Source organism: Ambystoma mexicanum, chromosome 1p (genome assembly GCF_040938575.1).
Source record: "Ambystoma mexicanum isolate Mex_15411 chromosome 1p, UKY_AmexF1_1, whole genome shotgun sequence".
In the NCBI taxonomy this organism is placed as follows: domain Eukaryota; kingdom Metazoa; phylum Chordata; class Amphibia; order Caudata; family Ambystomatidae; genus Ambystoma; species Ambystoma mexicanum.
In genome coordinates, this window is record NC_090921.1 from 305,043,223 (window position 1) to 305,063,253 (window position 20,031).

Sequence of the window (20,031 nt, forward strand, 5' to 3'; positions counted from 1 at the left end):
TAAGCTAACAGACCTTAGTTACACCTATGAGTCTTGGCATTGTGGACTATTTGAGATATCTGCAGGGGGCTCTAGAGTTGGGGCTAAAACTATTCGCCCAACCGTCTTTTCCCATTGATTTGCAATGGGACTTATCCTGTCAAACCAACCTCTGGAACTCCTCTTGGTATCCTCTGGTACTCCCTGGGCTTTTGTGCAGCAGAATCCGCAACTCTGTGATAAAAAATAAATAGGTCAAGTTCATGGACTTGCCTGCCTTTTCCCCCATACCCACGGATTGTCCATTGACTTGTCCCATTGATTTCTATGAGAATTTTCAACTTACCAGAAACCGTTCCAAAGAGACTTTGGGAGTACTTACCTGTTCATGGACATTTTCCATGCATCTAGTTTAGGTCCACTGAGTTTTAGGTCAAAGAATAGGATTTTAGCATTTACCTGGGATTTTTAACACATTTGAAAGTCGTGTGCTCCACTTCTGCAAATGGGAATTCACATTTGCACTAACCATTTTTTGTGGACACCATTTTTCCCTGAAATCTGAGGTGTTGCTAAAATGTAACATTTGGTGGCCTCTGGTTCTGTTTCAGAACAGTTCCCTTCTCCCCTATGAACCCTTCATTAACTGAGGTGTGCATTTGTATTTTTCAAAAACTAAGTTCCAGTTGCTTACAAATGGTTTTATGTCTGAAAGTCGCTTTTATAAGAGCCCCGCTGTAGAGGCCTGGCAAGTAAAAGCCAACATTTGATTGTTGCTCTTTCTCCACCCTGCTCCTCCTGCTAATTTTCATGGGTTAACCTCCATCCATCCATCCATCCATCCACTCATCCGTGTAGCCCCATCACCCCCTCTGCCACACCTTCTCCCTTTGGCCCCCATCCACTCACAAGAAAGGTCTGGCTTTGTTACTGATTGCAGTCTACCACATGCTAGTTGTTAAGGAGAATTCTCAGAAATGTGCCAATTCCCTCCACCTCAGAGACCCCCAGCAACTTTGCTTGATTTTGAAGACTTGATTTTTTTAACCTGGAGAAGGAGAGACTCATTTTCCCACTCTCTCATCTCATGTATTTTATTAATGTGATTTTCTACACGGTTTCTTTTGGTTATGGAGTCTAAAACTCCATAGGCATCATCTTTTACAATTGTGTCACAAAGCTCCTTCAGTGCAGTGACACAGGGTAGTCTTCCAGAATTCCCAAGGTTTAAATGCCTTCTCTGGGATAAACTACTATTTCCCAGAGCAGTACAGTGAAATTGACTTTACTTACCATTGTAATTTTCTAGACCCAGCACACACTATCTTACAATAGAGTGCTGGAGGGGTTCACTTTGTATCCCCTGTGTCTAGATCCTCATGTAACATTTTTATGTTACCCTTTCCTCACTGAATGGCTGGTGGCAGTGGTTTCATTTCGAACTACCATGGTTTGCATTTACCACGGCTGTTTGCAGCCTCCGGTAAAGCAACCACCGGAGCCATCTTTTTCAAAATGCAACAGCCATCTTTGCCAAAATGGTCCCTGGTCGTCTTCCCCCCCCCCCCATGTCTTTGTGGAAAGGTCCTTCTAGAGGTCCTCTAGAGATTTTCTAGAAGATTTTCTCTGCGCATCTCTTTGTTCATTTTGCCTTTGGCATGGTTTCTGAGTGAAACCCGCCTCTGGCTCCAAAGTTTCTGGGGTAGGCAGAAAGTGAGGGAGGTGCCCAAAACTCCCTGTGCTTAGTCTCCCAGGAGACCCAAATGCATACTGTGGTATTTGGCTGGCTGGCTGTCCGGCAAGGACAGCCACCCTGCTGGGTGAGTGACAGCTAGGCTGGAATGAATGGGAGAGAACTGAATAAAAGGTGAGTCTTTTGGCTCGGAAGGAAGAGTCGACCACTGGACGAAGGAACGGAAGAAGAGCTTGAAGAGGAAGCCTGCTGCAACTCCTGGACCGTTGGTTTGCCCGGTGAAGCCCTGCTGCAGTGCCAACGGTCACATCGACAAAAGCCCCTGCAAGGACGACTTCTCCCTTTGAGTTGGTGACACAAATCAACTCCAAAGTAAGCCACTCGGACATTCATCTCAGAGCTGGTTGAATTTCCACAGAGTTGCTGCTGGAAATCGTAGAGCCTGGGGGAGAAAAACTAGATTGTGTGCGTTGCTTTTAAGCTGGCCTAGAGCTTTTGGAAGATCCTCCAGACTCCCAAGAAGCAGGACTGATCAAACCCGAGCCCCAACAGAGTGCAGGACCCCAGAAGCAAGGAAAGCCCACCTCAACAGCCAGGAACCGCATTGTTGCTATTTGCGGTGGTCGCAGGGAGCTGAAACGCAAAACAGCCATTGAAACTGAAGTTTGCCGGTTGCAAGTTTTGACCGTCCCAGTGCATTGTAGGAGACGTCGTCCTTGTCTCCACGACTGAGTCCCAGGAACAGTGATATCTGCAGAGCTGCACAGGAACAGAAGTCATCAGCTGTATCTTTTCTTCATTTCTAAGGTACTGTAAAACAAGTCTAAGAACTTACCTCTTACTGTGGAAGTGCTTGTAACTTCTGCAACTCACAAGTCTAATCAGCTTGTGGCCCTACATTTGATTCTCCTTTTTATCAAAGACTAAGAACTTTTGAAAAGACTTACTTACCTGAAGAGCTTCATCCTATACAAGACTTTTGCCTATTGACTTTGGCTTAGCCTATTGAATTGTATGACTCTTCTACAAGGATCTTAAAGTATTTGCCCTTGTTGATCTCTTGTGTTCGAATAACCTTTGCGTTTTACCAACCTTTAAGAGTGTTCTGAATGCCAACATTAAGATATTAATGTCCCCAGCACCCTTGTTACTGAAGTCACCTGTCGGTGTAGGTTGTGTCTGTGGGCCATCCAAAAAGGGTCTTGCCAGATTCAGAAACTCAGACTGTACAGTATTGAAGTGTATTTGTGTGTTACTATTATAAGGCTTTATAACTGACTGATAAATTAATAATCATTTATGAAAGAAACCTCGAGTGTAAGAGTTTATTTGAATACCTGTAACTGTGAATCTTTGTGCAACTCCACTACTGCTCACATTTACCCTCTTGAGATGAGCCTGGCTGCTCAACACGCTACCAAAACTGTGTAGTACAAGCTTATACCAAAGGTTGGGTTGCCAATACCTGTAGTCAGAGTTGCTTGTAGAGTTCCCAGAGGGTACTGCATTAAAACTTTGCCTAACATTGGGCAGAAGAAGTACTGTGCTCGACCTTAGCACAAGTCTTGTGGGTCGTGCTTCAGCCCAGCAGTCCGGATAATACAAGTGCTAGAAATAATGCAACTTTGGACAATGAAACACTTGTGTACGAGTGCGATAGAAATAAAATATTAATATCAATTTGTTGGAGTTGTGCTTGCACTAGATATCCTGAATTACTGTTTTAAGGTCTGTTTTTTTTCCCCCACTAGTTAAGTTACCTCTATATGTTAAATATTACAGCTGGGTCTGTGGCTTAGGGGACTAATACATCCACTACAGGGGGCCTGTGTTTGACGTCATGGTCACAGGTTTGAATCCCAGCAGGTCCATTCAGCCCTTCATCCTTCCGAAGTCGATAAAATTAGCACCTTTAAGTTGGGTTAAAAACATCTGTTATCTGTTAATAGTGCCAAGATGCCACTCTGTGGGGTGGGTGAACATGCGCTCTACCAATACACCCGTTATGTTTTGTTGTATGCCTATCACCAGATGAAGGACATACAATAAAAGAACAAGTTACTTTCCTACCTAGTAACGTTCTTTCGATGGGATGTTCCGGCGACGTATTCCACATCTATGACAGTAATCATCACAGCTGTGCTGCTTCCGAAAAATGTTCTGCGTCGAAGTCGATACGCCCCTTCGAGGACCTCCTCCGACGGCACCAGATGTTATAGGTAGGACACACAACGCCCGTAGCCTCAGTTGTAGTTTTTTCCCCAGAACGTGTGGCACCAATCGTCTGCCAGAATGACTACAGAAAGCCTTGCGGAAAATTAGGCTGTAATCGCATAAGAAATTCTGTAGAGGGGCAGGAGGGTTCGATGTGGAATACGTCGTCAGAACATCCCATCGAAAGAACGTTACCAGGTAAGAAAGTAACTTGTTCTTCGAGGGGATTGGTTCCTCCGACGTATTCCACATCTATGACAGACTCCCAACGCAGTACCAACATATGGAGGTGGGAAAAGAATTTAGAATTTTAGAGTGCCCAATGAAATTGCAGAATAGAGGACTGGTTTACCAAAGGCCCAATCATGCCCATGGATAGAATCCAGGGAGTAGGGTTTGACAAAAGTATGGACAGAGGCCCATGTGGCTGCTTCACAAATGTTACGAATGGGAACACCCCTCTGCAAGGCAGTAGAAGCAGCCATACCCCTAGTAGAATGGGCCCGTAAGCCTACCGGAGGGTCCTTACCCGCCAGACAGTAACATTCAGAGATTGTCAAGATAATACATATCTAGACAAAGTCTGCTTAGTAACAGCTTGTTCAAATGCCTTCCAGCATATCCTACAAAGAGCTGATCGTCCACTCTGACCCGGGACATGTGTGAGATGTAGAAACTTAAAGCTCTCCTAGGATCCAACCTATGGAGCCCCTCTTCTTCCTTACCAGGATGCGGAGGATAGAATGCCGGAAGAATGACCTTCTGGCTCAAATGAAATTCCGACACAACCTTCGGAAGAAAAGAAGGACGAACCCTAAGGACAACCCTAAGGACAACCCTGTCCTTATGGAACACTGTGAAAGGTGGCTTAGCGGATAGTGCCTGCAACTAACTCACTCTGCAAGTGGAAGTAACCACAACTAAAAATACAGTTTTAAAGGTGAACAGTCTCAAAGGACAATAATGTAAAGGCTCAAACAGAGCTCCCATTAGGAATTTTAGAACCAGGTTCAAATCCCAACCGAGAACCTGGAAAGGTGACTGTGCGAACTTATTAGTGAGCCCTTTCAGAAACTGAGAAATCAAAGGAATCTTAAAATAAAAACACTCCTCAGACGAGCGCTTAAATATTTACAGCGCCGCCAGGTAACCTTTAATGGTACCCACTTGCTGGCCCTTGTGGGCTAACGAAAGCAAAAAAAGACAGAACCACAGGAATGACATGAAAAAGGATCCACATTCTTAACCCTGCACCAGTCGCAAAACTTTCTCCAACGGTTCAGGGACTTTTTTTGTGGGCCTTCTGGCCGAAAGCAACACCTCCATCACATCTTCAGGGAGGTCCCAATCCGTATATATCAAACTTTCAGAAGCCAAGCATGAAGGTTGAGACTCTTGACCTCTGGATGGAGAACCTGACCCCCCCCCCCGTGAGATCAGATCGTCTCGGTAGGGAAGACTGCGTGGAGGGCAGATTGACATGACAAGAAAGTTCAGGTGCCACGTTCTCCTGGCCCATTCCGGAGCAATGAGGATCATTCGGGAACCGAACCTCCGCAGCACTTGCGGAATGACGGGGACTGGAGGAAACGCGTACAGCAGTGGGAAGGACCACTCCACTACGAATGCGTCCCCCAAGGCTCCTCTGGGAGGAAATTCCCACGAGCAGAATCTCTCGCACTTGCGGTCGACACTGGTGGCGAAGAGATCCACTTGTGGGGACCCCAAAGAGCGAAGATCTCCAGGAGAATCTCCTGACCCAGCTCCCTCTCATGAAAGACCGTGCTCTGCCTGCTCAGAGCATCCGCCGCCTCGTTTTCGTCTCCGGCCAGATAAACTGCTGAGATCGAAATTTCCTGCTGGATGGCCCAGAACTAGAGCTGCATCGCCTCTCTGCACAGAGGGAGAGACCCTGCCCCCTCGTTTTGTTGAAGTAGTGCATGGCCACTGTATTGTCCGTCAGAATCAGGACATTCTTCCCCCGCCAGATGGCAGAAAAGCCTTCAGGGCTAGCCTGACGGCCCTCAGCTCCAACAGATTGATATGGAGTCCGGACTCCAACGGAGACCAACGACCGCTGACTGTCAACTCGTTGGCATGAGCTCCCCATCCCGTGAGGAATGCGTCCGTCACGATCGTCACCACCGGCAAGGGTAGCCAAAATGGAGCCCCTTTCATCAGATTGTCTTCGATGGCCCACCACAGAAGATCCTGGGCGACCGAGGGCGGCAGCTGAATGGGATCCGACATCTCGCCGGAGGACTGTGACCACTGCATCTTGAGAGCCCACTACAGAGATCTCATCCGCAGCCTGGCACCAGGAGAATGCAGGATGCCATGAGGCCGAGCAACCGAACTCGAACGCCGGGAGACTCTGGGTACATTGAAACTTGTCCACCATCTGCAGAATGTGATGAGCCCTCACCTGGGGAGGCGAAAACTGCCTCAGAGATGTGACGAGCACTACTCAGATGTACTGGAGCCGCTGGGTAGGTGTCAAGTGGGACTTCTTTAAGTTGAAGGAGAAGCCCAGCCTGTGAAGGGAGTGGCAGGTGACTGACAGATGATCCAGGACTTGCTCGGGAGAGCGCGTCCTGATCAACCAATCGTCCAGGTAGGGGTAGACACAAATCCCCCCCTTTCCTGAGATACACTTCCACCACCATGAGCTTGTTGAAGACCCTTGGGGCGGAGGTCAATCCGAACGGCAGGACCCGAAACTGAAAGTGCGAGTCGCCAACCGCGAACCTCAGGTACTTCTTGTGCTTGGGATGAATTGGCACATGAAAGTAAGCATCGTTGAGGTCGAGAGACACCAACCAGTCCTAGAGGGCCTGGAGGACTTGAGAAAGAGTAACCATCTTGAACTTGTCCTTCCTGAGGAGCTTGTTCAAACGATGCAACTCCATGATGGGCATCAATCCCGCGTCTTTTATCGGGATCAATAAATTATGGGGAATACCATCCCTTGTTCCTCTCCACTACAGGCACCAGTTCTATGGCGCCTTTCTCCAGAAGGGATTTGATTTCCTGCGCAAGGAGCGGACCCGGTCTCTTCAAAGAGAGATTCCCTGGTGGATTGTCATAAGGGCCTCTGCCGGAAAGGAAGACAGTAGCCGTGGGCTATAATCTCCAGAACCCACACATCTGAAGTAATGGCATGCCTTTCTACAAAATGCTGCGCCAGCCTTCCCCCAACTGGCAAACCATGGGACATGGCCTCATGACTGAGCTGAAGTGGCTGCGGCAGTGCCTGAGGGCAAAGAGGCAACTGCCCGAGCGGCTTTGGTACCTCGAGTACCTTGTTTTCTACCTCTGGTACTCCTACGTTGGCCCCTTTGACTGGCAGCTCCCCTCGATCTACCAAAGGACGAGTAGTATCGAAACAAACTTCCCCTCCATTGCTGTCTCCTAGGACGAAAAGGCGGAGGTTGGCGAACTGCAGCGCTCAACAACTTCGGTGCAGCTTTGGAGGTCTGCAACCTCTCAAGGCTCTCGTCAGCCTTGCTGCCAAGAAGATGGTCACCAACAAAAGGGCATGTTGAGAAGCTGGGCTTGTACATCAGGAGCAAACCCCAACATCCGCAACCATGCAAATCTGCGCATCACAGTGCTTGCCGCCATGGACCGGCCGACGGTCTGCCACGTCCAGACTCGATTGAACGGATTCACACATCTTGTACAAGGGCAAGAAAGTCATCCCATTCCTCCCCTTCGGGAATATGTTCAGCCGCCAAAGATACACAATTCCACAGAGTCTGAGTGAAACGTGTGAAGGCACACATGGAGTTGGCTGCCTTCAAAGCCATACCCCCTGAAGAAAATACTTTCTTCGCCCAACCGTCAAAACGTTTGTCGTTCCTATCAGGAGGGATGGTAGGGTATGACGCCTGTATTGAGGGGACCGTAGCAGCCTGCATCACCAAACTCGCCAGAGTGGGGTGCAAAGTCAAGTAGCCGGGGTCGCCACTGGCTGGATGGTATTTTTTCAGCAACAACTTATTCACCGCTGGGAGACTTTCCGCAGCAGTCCAAGCCGCCGCCACCTTTCTTTGCAAGGCCATATGAAATGGCAGTACCGGGTCAGTTGGTGGACCTTGGTTTAAGATATCTGTCAGCTCATCCTGCAGAAAATCCACTGGTGGCGCAGACCATCCCCAAGTACTCCGTCACCCTCGACATGAGACGCCCGTATGAAGACTCAGCGTGCGTGCCAGTCTCAGGCCTACCGAACTCAACCTCCGGAGAGGTGTCCAGACCACTGGCGTCATGCAAAGACTGACGCAGGTCTTCCATCTGGCTATGACCAGACAATAGTTCGTCCGGAACCTCATCCAGAACCAAACCATCATCAGACCCCTCATCCACCTCAGAGATGTAATCCAGAGGTTGGAATAAATCCCTGGATGAGGGCACAGAAAAAAGGTTCAAATACAGGCCTCACTGACTTCTTCAGGGCCTTCCTCAGAGTTTCCACCGATGCACGGGGTACCACCGGTAAAGCCTCCACAAAAGGTGTCAAGGGCTTGGATGGAATCGGCGTCGACGGCTTCGACACAGGCCTCGAGGCCGGAGCCCCTAGCGTGTCCTTCCACGGCTTCGGCGCCGATGGCATCGATGACTTCCACGGAGGCAGAGCCTCGAGAGAGTCCCTCAACAGAAATGGCGCCGATGGCGTCTACGTCTTCTTAGAAGACCTCACAGGCTCCAACGGTCTCGATGGTGTTGAGGACCAGGACCTGGAACGGGCTTGTCTAGAGCGATCAACCTTGTCCGATCGGGACCTCGACAGCTCCCGATCGCACTGACCGCCCGAGCCCGAAGGCATGCGAGTGGCGGCCCTAGCGCATTCCTTGCCGGCTTCTTGCAAAGGCGCAGACGGAATGGTGCCCTGCGATTCAAAAATCGCCATCATCTCCTTGCGAAATGCGTCCCATTCCATGCTTGTTGGGACAAACTACCCGCCGTCTGGCAGAGTCCTCAGACGAGGACGAAGACGGGGAAGTGGAAGGCGACCGGTGATGGCGCTTCCGCGAGTGCCTAACGGAGGAATGGCGGGAACCACTCCGGGACTGAGACCCCCCTGGACTTACGACGACGCGGAGAGTCGCCCCTCGAAACATCGGTCGAAAGCCCAGCGGATTTCAACTTTCGGGGTTTAGAAACCCTACCAGATAGCTTCTTCCATTCCAACAAAGGCCTTCGACGTAAAGACTGGCAATCGTCACAGTCATCGGTAGCGTCGTCCTCGCAGAGGCAGACGTCTTGCGGGTCCGTAAGTGACATCTTGGAACTGCAGTCCCGCCACTTCTTGAAACCCGACCGCGGGGTAAGACGAAGATATGATATCTTCATAAACACCAAGTTCGAAGAACCGATAGAAGCAGAAGAACAGAGGCGCGCCGAGATCTCCGAAGCGAACACGTTCGTGGAAAAAACAGAACTGAGGCTGCGGGCGTCATGCGTCCTACTTATAACATCCAGTGACGTCAGAAGAGATCCTCGAAGGGGCATATCAACGTCATCGATGCAGGAGCCGAAAATGTTCCCAAGCAGGACAGCTGTGGTGATTACTGTCATAGATGTGGAATAGGTCGGAGGAACCAATCCCCTTGAATAATGAGTTTGGTATATCTATTATGAGTGCACTGCTTTTGTACAGAAACTAGTTATTTTAATTGCATGTTTTACAGTCCGGTCCCGCTTCCCCCCCCCCCAACTTTGTCACCTTGTATGCCTATTCTTTGGTAGAGGACTTACATTTTAATATAGGGATGTGGAGTGTCTTCATTAACATTTACTGTTTTTATAATACACTAGGTAATTTTATACTGAGCTTTGTTACAAAATACTGCTAATATTAAAGAAGACTCTAAATGTGTAACATAATAAACGTTTGTGTTTCATTATATCAATGTGGTGTATTTTCTATGGCTGTTTGTGTGGACTAATTGTACCTTTGTGTCAGCCTACATCCTGTGGCACATCAGACATAGAAGCCGGACCAGAAAACATGGTTCAACAAGTTTTATTAAAGGGAAACAAACCTCAATTGACCCTATAGCTATGATGATGGTTCCCCAACCTCAAAAGACGACAAAACGGTGCTCGTCGGGACGTCTCACAAAGTGCTCTCTTCAATCCAAAGCCTATTTCTATCCTATGCCCGCCCTACCACTAAAACTAAACAATATACCTTGGCTCAAGTAAGATTTACCGTCACTAAACTTTGGTTTCTGATGGCTGGTCTCTGACCCCACCACCCACTTGTGTCTTTTGGTTCTTCTCCCTTTCCAGCAGTAATCTGGCTGGTGGTAATGTTCAAAGACATTCAGTATTAACTCTTCTGTCTTCCTGGAGAAGCTTATTCTAATAAATCTGGTTGAATAGTTCAAAAGGCTCCTTTTCATACAAGAATGGTAGGTGCTATTGCCTTTGCCTTGTTTGACATCTCCAATGGCTCTCTTGGTCACCTTGGTCAGTTCTGATAATGTCAGTATAAAGGTAAGCCAAAAGGGCGCTATCTGGCCTAGATTTGTAGTGTTCTTTCACATCCCACCCCCTAGGGTATTTTCAATGTCAACCCTTCATGCGCTACGTGGTTTGCTTTCACCCCATCATGGGGTATTCTAAATGTCAGCCCCTCGCAGGCTTCTTCAGTCACCACCATCCTCCTTCCTCCATCCTGCCATTTACCTGTTTTTGTGCATCGGGGAAAGTGGCTTCTCCAGGTATTGCAGAACCAAGACTCAGACGTCATGGCCGTCGGATCTTCCTCCGGCGTCCTGAGTGTCGGACTCTAGCGTGTCCCTTCGGATGTATTTGGTTTCTCCATCGGCTAGGCAGCTCTGGGCTCACAGCCTTCTTCTTGTAGCAAGGCAATATGTTTCGCAAGATGGGCAACACATCAATGTTAACATTTACATTTTACTGATGCTAACAGATTTTGCATCCTAATTCAGGGCACACAATGTACACACGCCATGGAAGTGATCAACCCACCGTTGGTTGAGTAAGGGATGGTCTTTAGAGTGCATGTTGAGAACTAGCATTCCTGCTAGGTATAGAGTGACTTATGCATGCCCAGTGATTTGAAACTTGAAATTGTTACCTCTGACGCACTCTAAATATTTAAAGATATGATGGAAGCATTCCCATACCTTGGCTGTCTGATCAAGTGATGAAGTTGCTGCTCGCGCAAGAGCTCCACCAGAGCCGCAGTGCAAGTCTGTGATAGGAAGAGTGTGCCGTGCCCAGACATGGATAGGTTCTGACAGCTGAGACTGGTCTGTGTTCAAAACACTGCAGGTGAGAACAGGGTTGGGTTAGTATTGATAGAATTTAAAATATTTAGCATTCAGAAACTGCAACACTTCCCTCTTTGCTGGGACTCTCATTCTGTGGTAGTCAAACACAAACAAGTTATTCCTAGAATATACTGGTAAGGGGATACAAATGACAGAATTATAGTCCGAGTAGAGAGTAGTAGAATGGATAAGCGAGAGAAAATAGGCCAACGCGAGACACTGCCAAATTTGGTAGGCAATGAAATGTCTGAACTAGTCATTCAATACTTAGAAATGCTGTCATGTATGCTACTATGTCATGTTTTATTTGAGATTTTCATTATATGATATGATCAGTTATTTATAACGCGCTTAATACCCAGAGGTTTCGAAGTACGGATCTGGGGATCGAACCTGTGGTGCTCTGTGTCGTCTTGCTTCCAAGGCGAGCACATTGCCCCCGAGCTATCCTCGAAGAGATGCAGGTTACATGTCAGATGGGTCTTTGCAGAGAAATATGTTCTGTTGATATATACCGCACATTGCTACCACCCAGGGGGAAGTCTCCAGGCGTGGAGAAAGTCACTTAAATATCTGTAGTCCAAAAATAATCTGGTGCACAGATTCTCTTCTTGTCTAAGCAAATACAAAATAGGGAGAGCATATAACACAATGTTAATGCACTGCTTCCAGTCCCAAGCATTCCTTTCACGAAATGCATGCATTCTGAAATGTATAGCCTGTATTCACTTCAACTTAATCAATTGCACTAGCTAGTGTACTGTACTTAAGTGATATTTGTATATATCCATCCTTTAAAATTAAAATATTTCCAATCTCCCAAACCATCCATTTTACTAAGACATGTTACCCCGTTGTGCCCCAATTTTCTAGCACAATTGTTGTGAAAATGTGGGTAAAGCCACAAACTGCAATCTTTTTATGAATGGAGCACAAGAACAAGTCACCAACGGTAGACAGGAGCTTTTCCAAAAACCTTCTCATGCCTTTACCCACAATGCATGCAAGTAATAATAATAATTTCACATTTATATAGCGCTATGAACCCTCAGGTATCTGAGCGCTGCTTATTATTACCCACGGTGTGTGGTGCTCATAGTATAAAGTATAAACATGTTCATGCTGGCTGTGCCCATACATAATGTAGACAGCACCAATATATGCCATTACCTTAAAAGACCATACTCCTGTTGGCTTTTGCCAGTAAAAGTGCCATGCCACAGTAAGAAAGTACATATAAACTGGTTGCACCAATGAAAGCCAGTCTAACATAACACTCAGGTTTGTTTTACCCTTGATGCCCAGCAAAAACAAGAAAGTATTGCTAAAATGGCTAGACCCAACCTAGAGTAGCTACGTAACAGCAGTAACGTTTGCTTTGCCTTTGATGCGCAATACAAATACAAAAAAACATGCCACAGTATAAAAGTATAGATAAACTACTGATTTCACCAAAACATGCTACTGTGGCAGGTCAGAAGGAGGACACAGATTTTCCATCTCACTACTGACAATTATTAAATTATATGTGAAAACAAACTTCCCCTATACTAAAAGTGTTCCTAACCTAACAACTAACTAAGGTGCTTGTCAGCGAGAGTCCAAATCAATATCTGTACACTGCCCAAACTACCCCGTCCTAAATCCATCACTAATAGAACAAAATAAATACAAGAGAATGTCTCCCTTCTCTTGTGGGCAGGTCCTTACACATTTAAATTCAATAAAGAGTCATAGTACTTAGTCATTCCTTAGATTAAATTATTCACTTCTGGTACAGGATTCTTTTGGATGTCTTTTCCCTAATTTATTCCTCCTTTCTTTCTTGTATGTATTGTGTAATGATTCCCACACTTAATCGTCTTTTCAGTGAATCTGAGCAAACCGTTCAAGTAATTAGTTTGATTCCTTATTTGTTTTTGATATTTTTCTTGGTTTGGAATGGGTTCTCCAGAAAATATTCGTATTCTCTTTATTTGTTCACAGCCCCTTTTCACCACACGAATTATTGAGTATTCCAATATTTGCTGTCAGTTCCTTCCTTCACTTTGAACACTGCTGTTCCTGGGCTGAATATAAACACTTTCACTCTCCCCATTCCCTCTTATTCCTTTGTTGCAACTGAGGCGAGTGCAAGTACTCCAGGGTCTATTCTCACTCTCTTCATCAACTTTAGATATTCTCCTATAATCGAGACTGAGATGAGTATGAGTAGTCCAATACTTATTCTCACTTTCCTTATTAACTTTTTTCATGAATTTGGCTGAAGAAAAATTCAACCTTTCAAAATATATTACAATTCTTCTCAGCAGTAATACACTCATATAAAACTTCTTTAAAAACGATCATGAAACCTTAAAACAGGATCCATCATTTTCACAAATCAATGCAATACTATACATTACAATCCATTAAATTTCATAATAAAAAACTCCCATATTTCAGGAAATTCTTAGTGATTTTAGCAGTATTTACAATTTTACCAGCACTAAATATGTGAGACCCATCTACCATTAAAAATCATTCCCCATGGGGTTCCTTCATTTAAGTGTAACAATCACGAAACGCCTCTCCATAAAATCCCTACGGCATTTTACCAATGCATGTCTCAAGGTCTCTTGTATATTGGTATGCTGACAGAATCTAGAGATTTCTGTTCAGTTAGGAGATTTGCTCCTGACCCTATAACATCTCTGGTTGGCCATAGATTCAAACAAAGGCGTAAGAATCCTGCTCTATATTTCAGAGATGGACATTTCTTAAGATATAAGAAGAGCTCAGAGCGTGGCTTAATTTAAAAATGTCCCACTTTAAAGATCTTATATTTATTGCACTCCTCCCACGTATTTCTCCAATCATACGCCCACAGTTTTGATTTGGCTCTGTTCGGATTTGTCAATAGAAGATCCAGCATAATATCTGCCAATGCCATCATGACAAAGTAATCTTGTTTCCAAGATTGCAATGAAATATTAGCGTCTCCCCAGTAAGTGCATCATTAGTAGGAAGATAGTATTTATTGTATACCCCTCTAAGATAAATTTCCCCAGAAAGCATAAAGAGTATAATTTTACCAAGATTCCCTAAAATAGTCCCAATTCAAATCTTAATATTTGAATTGGGATACTCCTAGGTAACTGGAGAACCTTTTCCCAGTACAGACCCTCCATTAAGTTTCAAACGATACCTGGGCCCACCATTTTAGTTTCCGCTCCGTATGTCACAAAAGGAACTGTTTTTTGCTTGTAGAAGGTGAAAACAGGTAAATAAGAGAATGTCCCATATTCCTATGAATGGCTCACGCTTCAGCTGCTGACATCACTTTTGCTTTAATATCGGTCATCTATGCCCGTTCCTGGATGTGATTATTAGTACACATGCCCAAATATGTATATTCATCAACCTCAGTCAAGGGGCATTTGTACAAAAAACATTTACGTCCCAAATTCTTTTCCCAATTTTTGTTTTCTTGCCGACAATAGCATAATATTGTGTATTTTAATGAACAATTGATTACCGTTAGCAAATCATTCTAACGCAGAAAGCAGTCTCGGTAGGCCAATTTGGGTTTCATCCATTAACAGAACATTTCCGGCATAGAGCAGCCAAGATATGGGTATTTGCCCTGTTTTGGGCGGACAGGGATTAACCTTTCCCAGTTGCCCATCAATGTCACTAGTAAAAAAATTCAACACATCAGGGGCCAAAATACACCCCTGCTTTAATCCCCTAGAAGTTGGTATCGGTCTTGACAAAAGCCCCTGTTTATTTAGTTTCAGCTGGATTCGAGGTGCCTGAATAAAACTGGTAAACTAGTGCTTTAATGTGCTGGGCAGTCAGCCGATCTCATTTTCCTAAACAGAATTTCTCACAGGATGGAGTCAAAAGCTAGTTTATATTCAATGAATGCCATATAAACCACCTGAATATTTTTGTTCATACGTTGTCACTTGTAATTTGTGCGACTCCTGCATCAGATAAGATATGGAAGACTCTTCATTTATTAATTCATGAGTGGTTTTATTCTTCAAGTATTTATTTTACATATTCCAGTCATATGATTTTACATGAAAACACTTAATCTCCCAACACGTGTTTCACCCCAGCTTTTAGTCATAGGTCTTCAGGAGAGATTTCTGCACAAAAAAAAAAAATAGTTTAGTTTATCTTTAAAAAATATTAAATATCAAGCTCAACCCTACATTGGTTTATATAAAAAAATCACCATTCACACATTATTTATGCATTCTCATGAGCTTTTGTATCATCTCTATGTAAGAAAGACTGAAGAAGAGGACTCTTATGTTAAATTAAATATTCAGGTTGACTCACCCTTTTGTGATGTTCACTTTTTGAAAATGCCTTGTAGTTTTTAGTTTCAAAATTCAGAAGTGGATTTCCTTTGCACCAAAATAATGTATCTGAAAAGAATTTCAGAAGGACCGGGGATTTCTCTAGTGTCCTAGTGCTTTATTAGTGCAATTACCATTTCTTAGCTGTTTTCTAAGTAGAAAATATAAGTATTAAGGTTTTAGCTCCTTTCTACAACGTAGCCAAGTTTTAGTGTCCTAGAAGTTAAAAATAAAGTTAAGTGAAATGAAGCATTACCTTAGTCTTTTTGACATCTGCCAGGTCTGATTGCCTGGAGCATCCTCGCCTGGATCCGCGATGGTTTTAAACTGATTTGGTTCCGTTTTTATAGTTTAATTCGGCGCGTGATGACGTCATCGCGTGCGCGTGCCGCGATGACGTCGAAACGCTCTAAAAACGTGCCACAGCCATCATGTCCAGGCCCTGGAAGGGAATCAGGCATCAGTCGACATCCTAGAGACCCAGATAGATATGCGCCTGGCGGAACTGGAGAGACGAGAGGAGAAATGCATGCTGAAACTCGACGACTTGGAAAATAGGGAACGTCGTAATAATCTGCGCTTCCTGGGGATTCCGGAACGAGATTGGTGAATCGCAGACAGACATCCTTAGAGCTGTCAACGAGGTGATCAGTAAGCTCTTTGATGAATCCAACACCATGGTACTACTTCGTGTGATGATGGCTTCACAGTTTCTTTCTATAAGTCCTTCCACTCCACTCTCGCTCCTTTTTTGGCTAAGTTATTTAATGCATCCCTTGATTCGGGAGCCCCTCCCCAATCCATGCTTTCCGCCCGTATAGTCCTAATTCCCAAGGAGCGGAAAGACCTTACCCAATGCTCTTACTACCAACCCATTTCTTTACTCAATACTGATGTTAAAAGCGGTCATGATTCCTGCCCCTCATGTCCCCAGCCCTCCAAGAGGTCAGGCTGGAGCCAAGCCACGATCACCTACATGGCCCTCAAGGGCCTCTCCATCCCTCCAAAGACCCACTTGGACTCAGACTTGGCGCTTGTGGCACCAGACTCACTCACTCCCATAGGATAACATTGGGGATTGGACTTGTAGTGCATTGATGGGGACAAGATGGATGACCCCACATATTTCGGTTCCCAGAACTGCATGGGCAGTCTAATCTTTTAGGTGTGGTTCAGTCCAGACACACCTGGGATACCCAGAGACTATTTAAGCCACGGCCAGGCTGAGAAACATGCTTTGTGTTTTCTACACCTGCAGCGTGACACTCATCGTGTTCGGATCGGTCTCCAGTAGGACTGCATCTTTCTTCTGCGCTCAGCTCCTGGAAGAACACCTTTTGGAACAGCCTTTCCCATCCCAGCACGCTGCCTCCTAAGGAATAGGGAAAAGAACAGAAAAAAGGCATTAGTAAGCATTCTGCAATCTTCGCTTATTTTTAAATACTGTACGAGCTTCAAACGCTTACCTGAATCCCAGCCGCTCTGGGGGAACTCTGTCTCCGGAACTTCTCATCCATCTGCAAAAGGGAAAAGACACTCAAGGTTAGCGTGGAAACATCTAGAGGCGCCACATACAGCGCTTACTCACCGCATTTGTTCTTCATAACCGGCATCCACGCTGAAAACGTCGCGGCACCTAAAAGACACAGGAAAAGAACTCAGTTCAATACAAATACGAAAGGGGTGCATCTCACTCACTCACCTTCAGCGCTACTCATCTCAGCAGCACGCCGCCATCCTCGGACGCCAGCCATCATCTAAGGAAAGAAAGGAACGAAGTTAGAGAACTGTTCAAAAGACTCATTCCACCCCGCTCCTTTGCAGGGGAACTCGGCAACACCAAGGGATTACAGGGGTCAGGGTTGGGGATCTAGGTTTTAAACTCTCGCTATTTGCGGATGACATTCTGGCCTATCTCGCCAGTTTGAGTGTCTCGCTCCCCAATCTCCTGGGCTTGATTCACAAGGAACAAGTTACTTACCTGTAACTGTTGTTCTCCAGCATGGGTCTGGCATGGATTCACATGCTCATGAATATTCCCCGTCGTCAGGCTGGGAATCCTCGGTAAAAGAAAAAACCAGTATCAGTTTCGTTTCTGATCTGTCTTTCGTAGTAATAACCAATCACTGCTCTCTGCGTCATACTGACCACAGCCAATGACTGCCCTCTACCTAAGCACCGCCTCTGGCAGCCATCTTCAGATTTGGAAGCACGTGAAGTGGCAGTATGACCAAGTGAAGAGCCGCAGAGGGGTAGGCGGGAGGGTTCGCATGTGAATCCATGCCAGACCCATGCTGGAGAACAACAGTTACAGGTAAGTAACTTGTTCCTTCTCCAGCATGGGGTCTGGCATGGATTCACATGCTCATGAATAAAGAATACATAGCAGTACACACATGCACAACCACGGGAGGTGGCAAAGGCTCAACATTAAGCATCACATCAACTCAACATTAAGCATCTTACCTCCTGACCAGGCTCACCTCAGGCGAACAGGTTGCGCAGCACTGCTTGGCCGACCCTGGACTCCTCCCTGGAATCCCGGTCGACGCAGTAGAATTTCGTGAAGGTGTGCGTCGACCTCCACGTAGCAGCCCTGCATATGTCCAGCAGGGGCACACCAGATAGGAACGCCGTGGTAGCTGCGATCGCTCTGGTGGAATGGGCTCTCGGACGGCCAGGCAGCGGTCGGTTTGCCAACCGGTGACAGTACATGATACAGCCGGAGAGCCATCTGGAAATGGAAGCCTTCGAGAGAGCCTTCCCCTGATTGACAGGTCCAAAGTTCACAAAGAGTTGTGACGTCTTCCGAAAACACTTCGTGCGGTCTACGTAGAACTTCAGCGCTCTAGCCACATCCAGCGAGTGCAAAGTCCTCTCAGCCGGCGACGAAGGCGACGGGAAGAACACAGGCAACACCAAGGGTTCGTTGAGATGGAAGTCCGACGGCACCTTGGGCATGAAGGAGGGGTGCGTCCTGAGCACTACCCTCATGTCGTGGAAAGTCAAGTACGGGGCCTTGCAGGAAAGGGCCTGGATCTCTCCCACTCGTCGTGCGGAGGTGATGGCCACAAGAAAAGCTGTTTTCCACGATAGAAACTTCAACGGGGCCGAGTGCAGAGGCTCGAACGGAGGTCCCATGAGCTTGGTCAGCACCACGTTGAGCTCCCACGCCGGGGCCGGAGCCTTCACCGGCGGGAACGATCTGAACAGTCCCTTCATGAACTCCTTCACCAGACGATGAGACCACAAGGACGTCCGCCCCGTGGTTCTGGTGTACCGGGAGATCGCAGCAAGATGGATCTTGATGGACGCGTGTGCCAGACCAGCTTTGGCCAGCGTCAGCAGGTACGGCAGTACTTGGGGAGCCGTAATCCGTAGAGGGTTAATCTTCTGTGCGTGGCACCAGACAGAGAACCTCTTCCATTTGTGTCCGTAGCATTTAAGAGTCGAGGACGCCCTGGCCTTTGCAAGAACCTCTCTGCAATCGGCCGGTATGTCGTATCCTCCAAACTCTAGCGCTGCAGGAGCCAGGCCTGCAAGTTCAGCGACTTCGGGTCCTGGTGGAGGATGGCGCCTCCTTCCCTGGAGAGTAGATCCGCGTCCGCCGGCAGCTTGATCTGCGGGGACGCTGACAAGTCCAGAAGGTCCGGGAACCATATCTGCCTCGGCCACGCAGGTGCGACGAGGATCATCCTGCACCGTGACCTCTTGAGCTGGTTGACGAGCCGGATTAGCAGAGGCAAGGGAGGGAACGCGTAGAGGAACAGGCCCTCCCAGGGGAACGAGAAAGCATCGCCCATGCTCCTCGTCTGGGGAAACCTGCTGGCGAACCTCCGGCACTTGGTGTTCGTCGCCGTCGCGAACAGGTCGATCTGGGGTGTGCCCCACCGTCGGAAGAGGCGATCCACCAGATCCTGCCGTAGTTCCCACTCGTGGCACGAGCGCAGCTCCCTGCTGAGTGAGTCGGCGATGGTGTTTTTTATCCCTGCCAGATGAAACGGCACCAGAAAAATCCCTTGGGCGACGGCCCAATGCCACAGGTCCTGCGCCTCCTTGGACAGCGCTGGGGACCTGGTTCCGCCCTGTTTCCTGATGTAAAACATGGTGGTGGTGTTGTCGGTGAAGATCCTCACCACCTTGCCCTTGAGGGACGGAAGGAAGGACCCGAGGGCCCAAAACACTGCACGGAGCTCCAGGACGTTGATATGCAGGGACTTCTCCGTCGGGAGCCAGAGTCCTCTTGCGTGCAGATTTTCGGTGTGCGCTCCCCACCCTTCCAGGGAGGCATCCGTGGTCACAGTCTCCTGGTGGGCTGGGGTCTGGAAGTCCATGCCCGCCGTCAGATGCGCGCGGGTGCCCCACCACCGTATCGCTCGTCGGAAACTCTCGTCGAGCTTGATCCTTTCCTCGAAGCTGCCCGTCGTCTGGATCCAGCGCGCATCCAGGAATTCTTGCAACGGGCGCATCCGGAGCCTGCACATGG

General features: G+C 47.1%; 1 protein-coding gene across 1 annotated transcript in view; it reads right to left on the minus strand.

Moving 5' to 3' along the window:
• Nucleotides 1-20,031, minus strand: part of WDR18 (WD repeat domain 18) — a 487,280-nt gene that overhangs the window by 162,648 nt on the left and 304,601 nt on the right. The window contains exon 4 of the mRNA XM_069647517.1: nt 11,047-11,188. Within this exon, the coding sequence (XP_069503618.1) occupies nt 11,047-11,188 (142 nt within the window). The remainder of the gene's footprint in view (nt 1-11,046; nt 11,189-20,031) is intronic.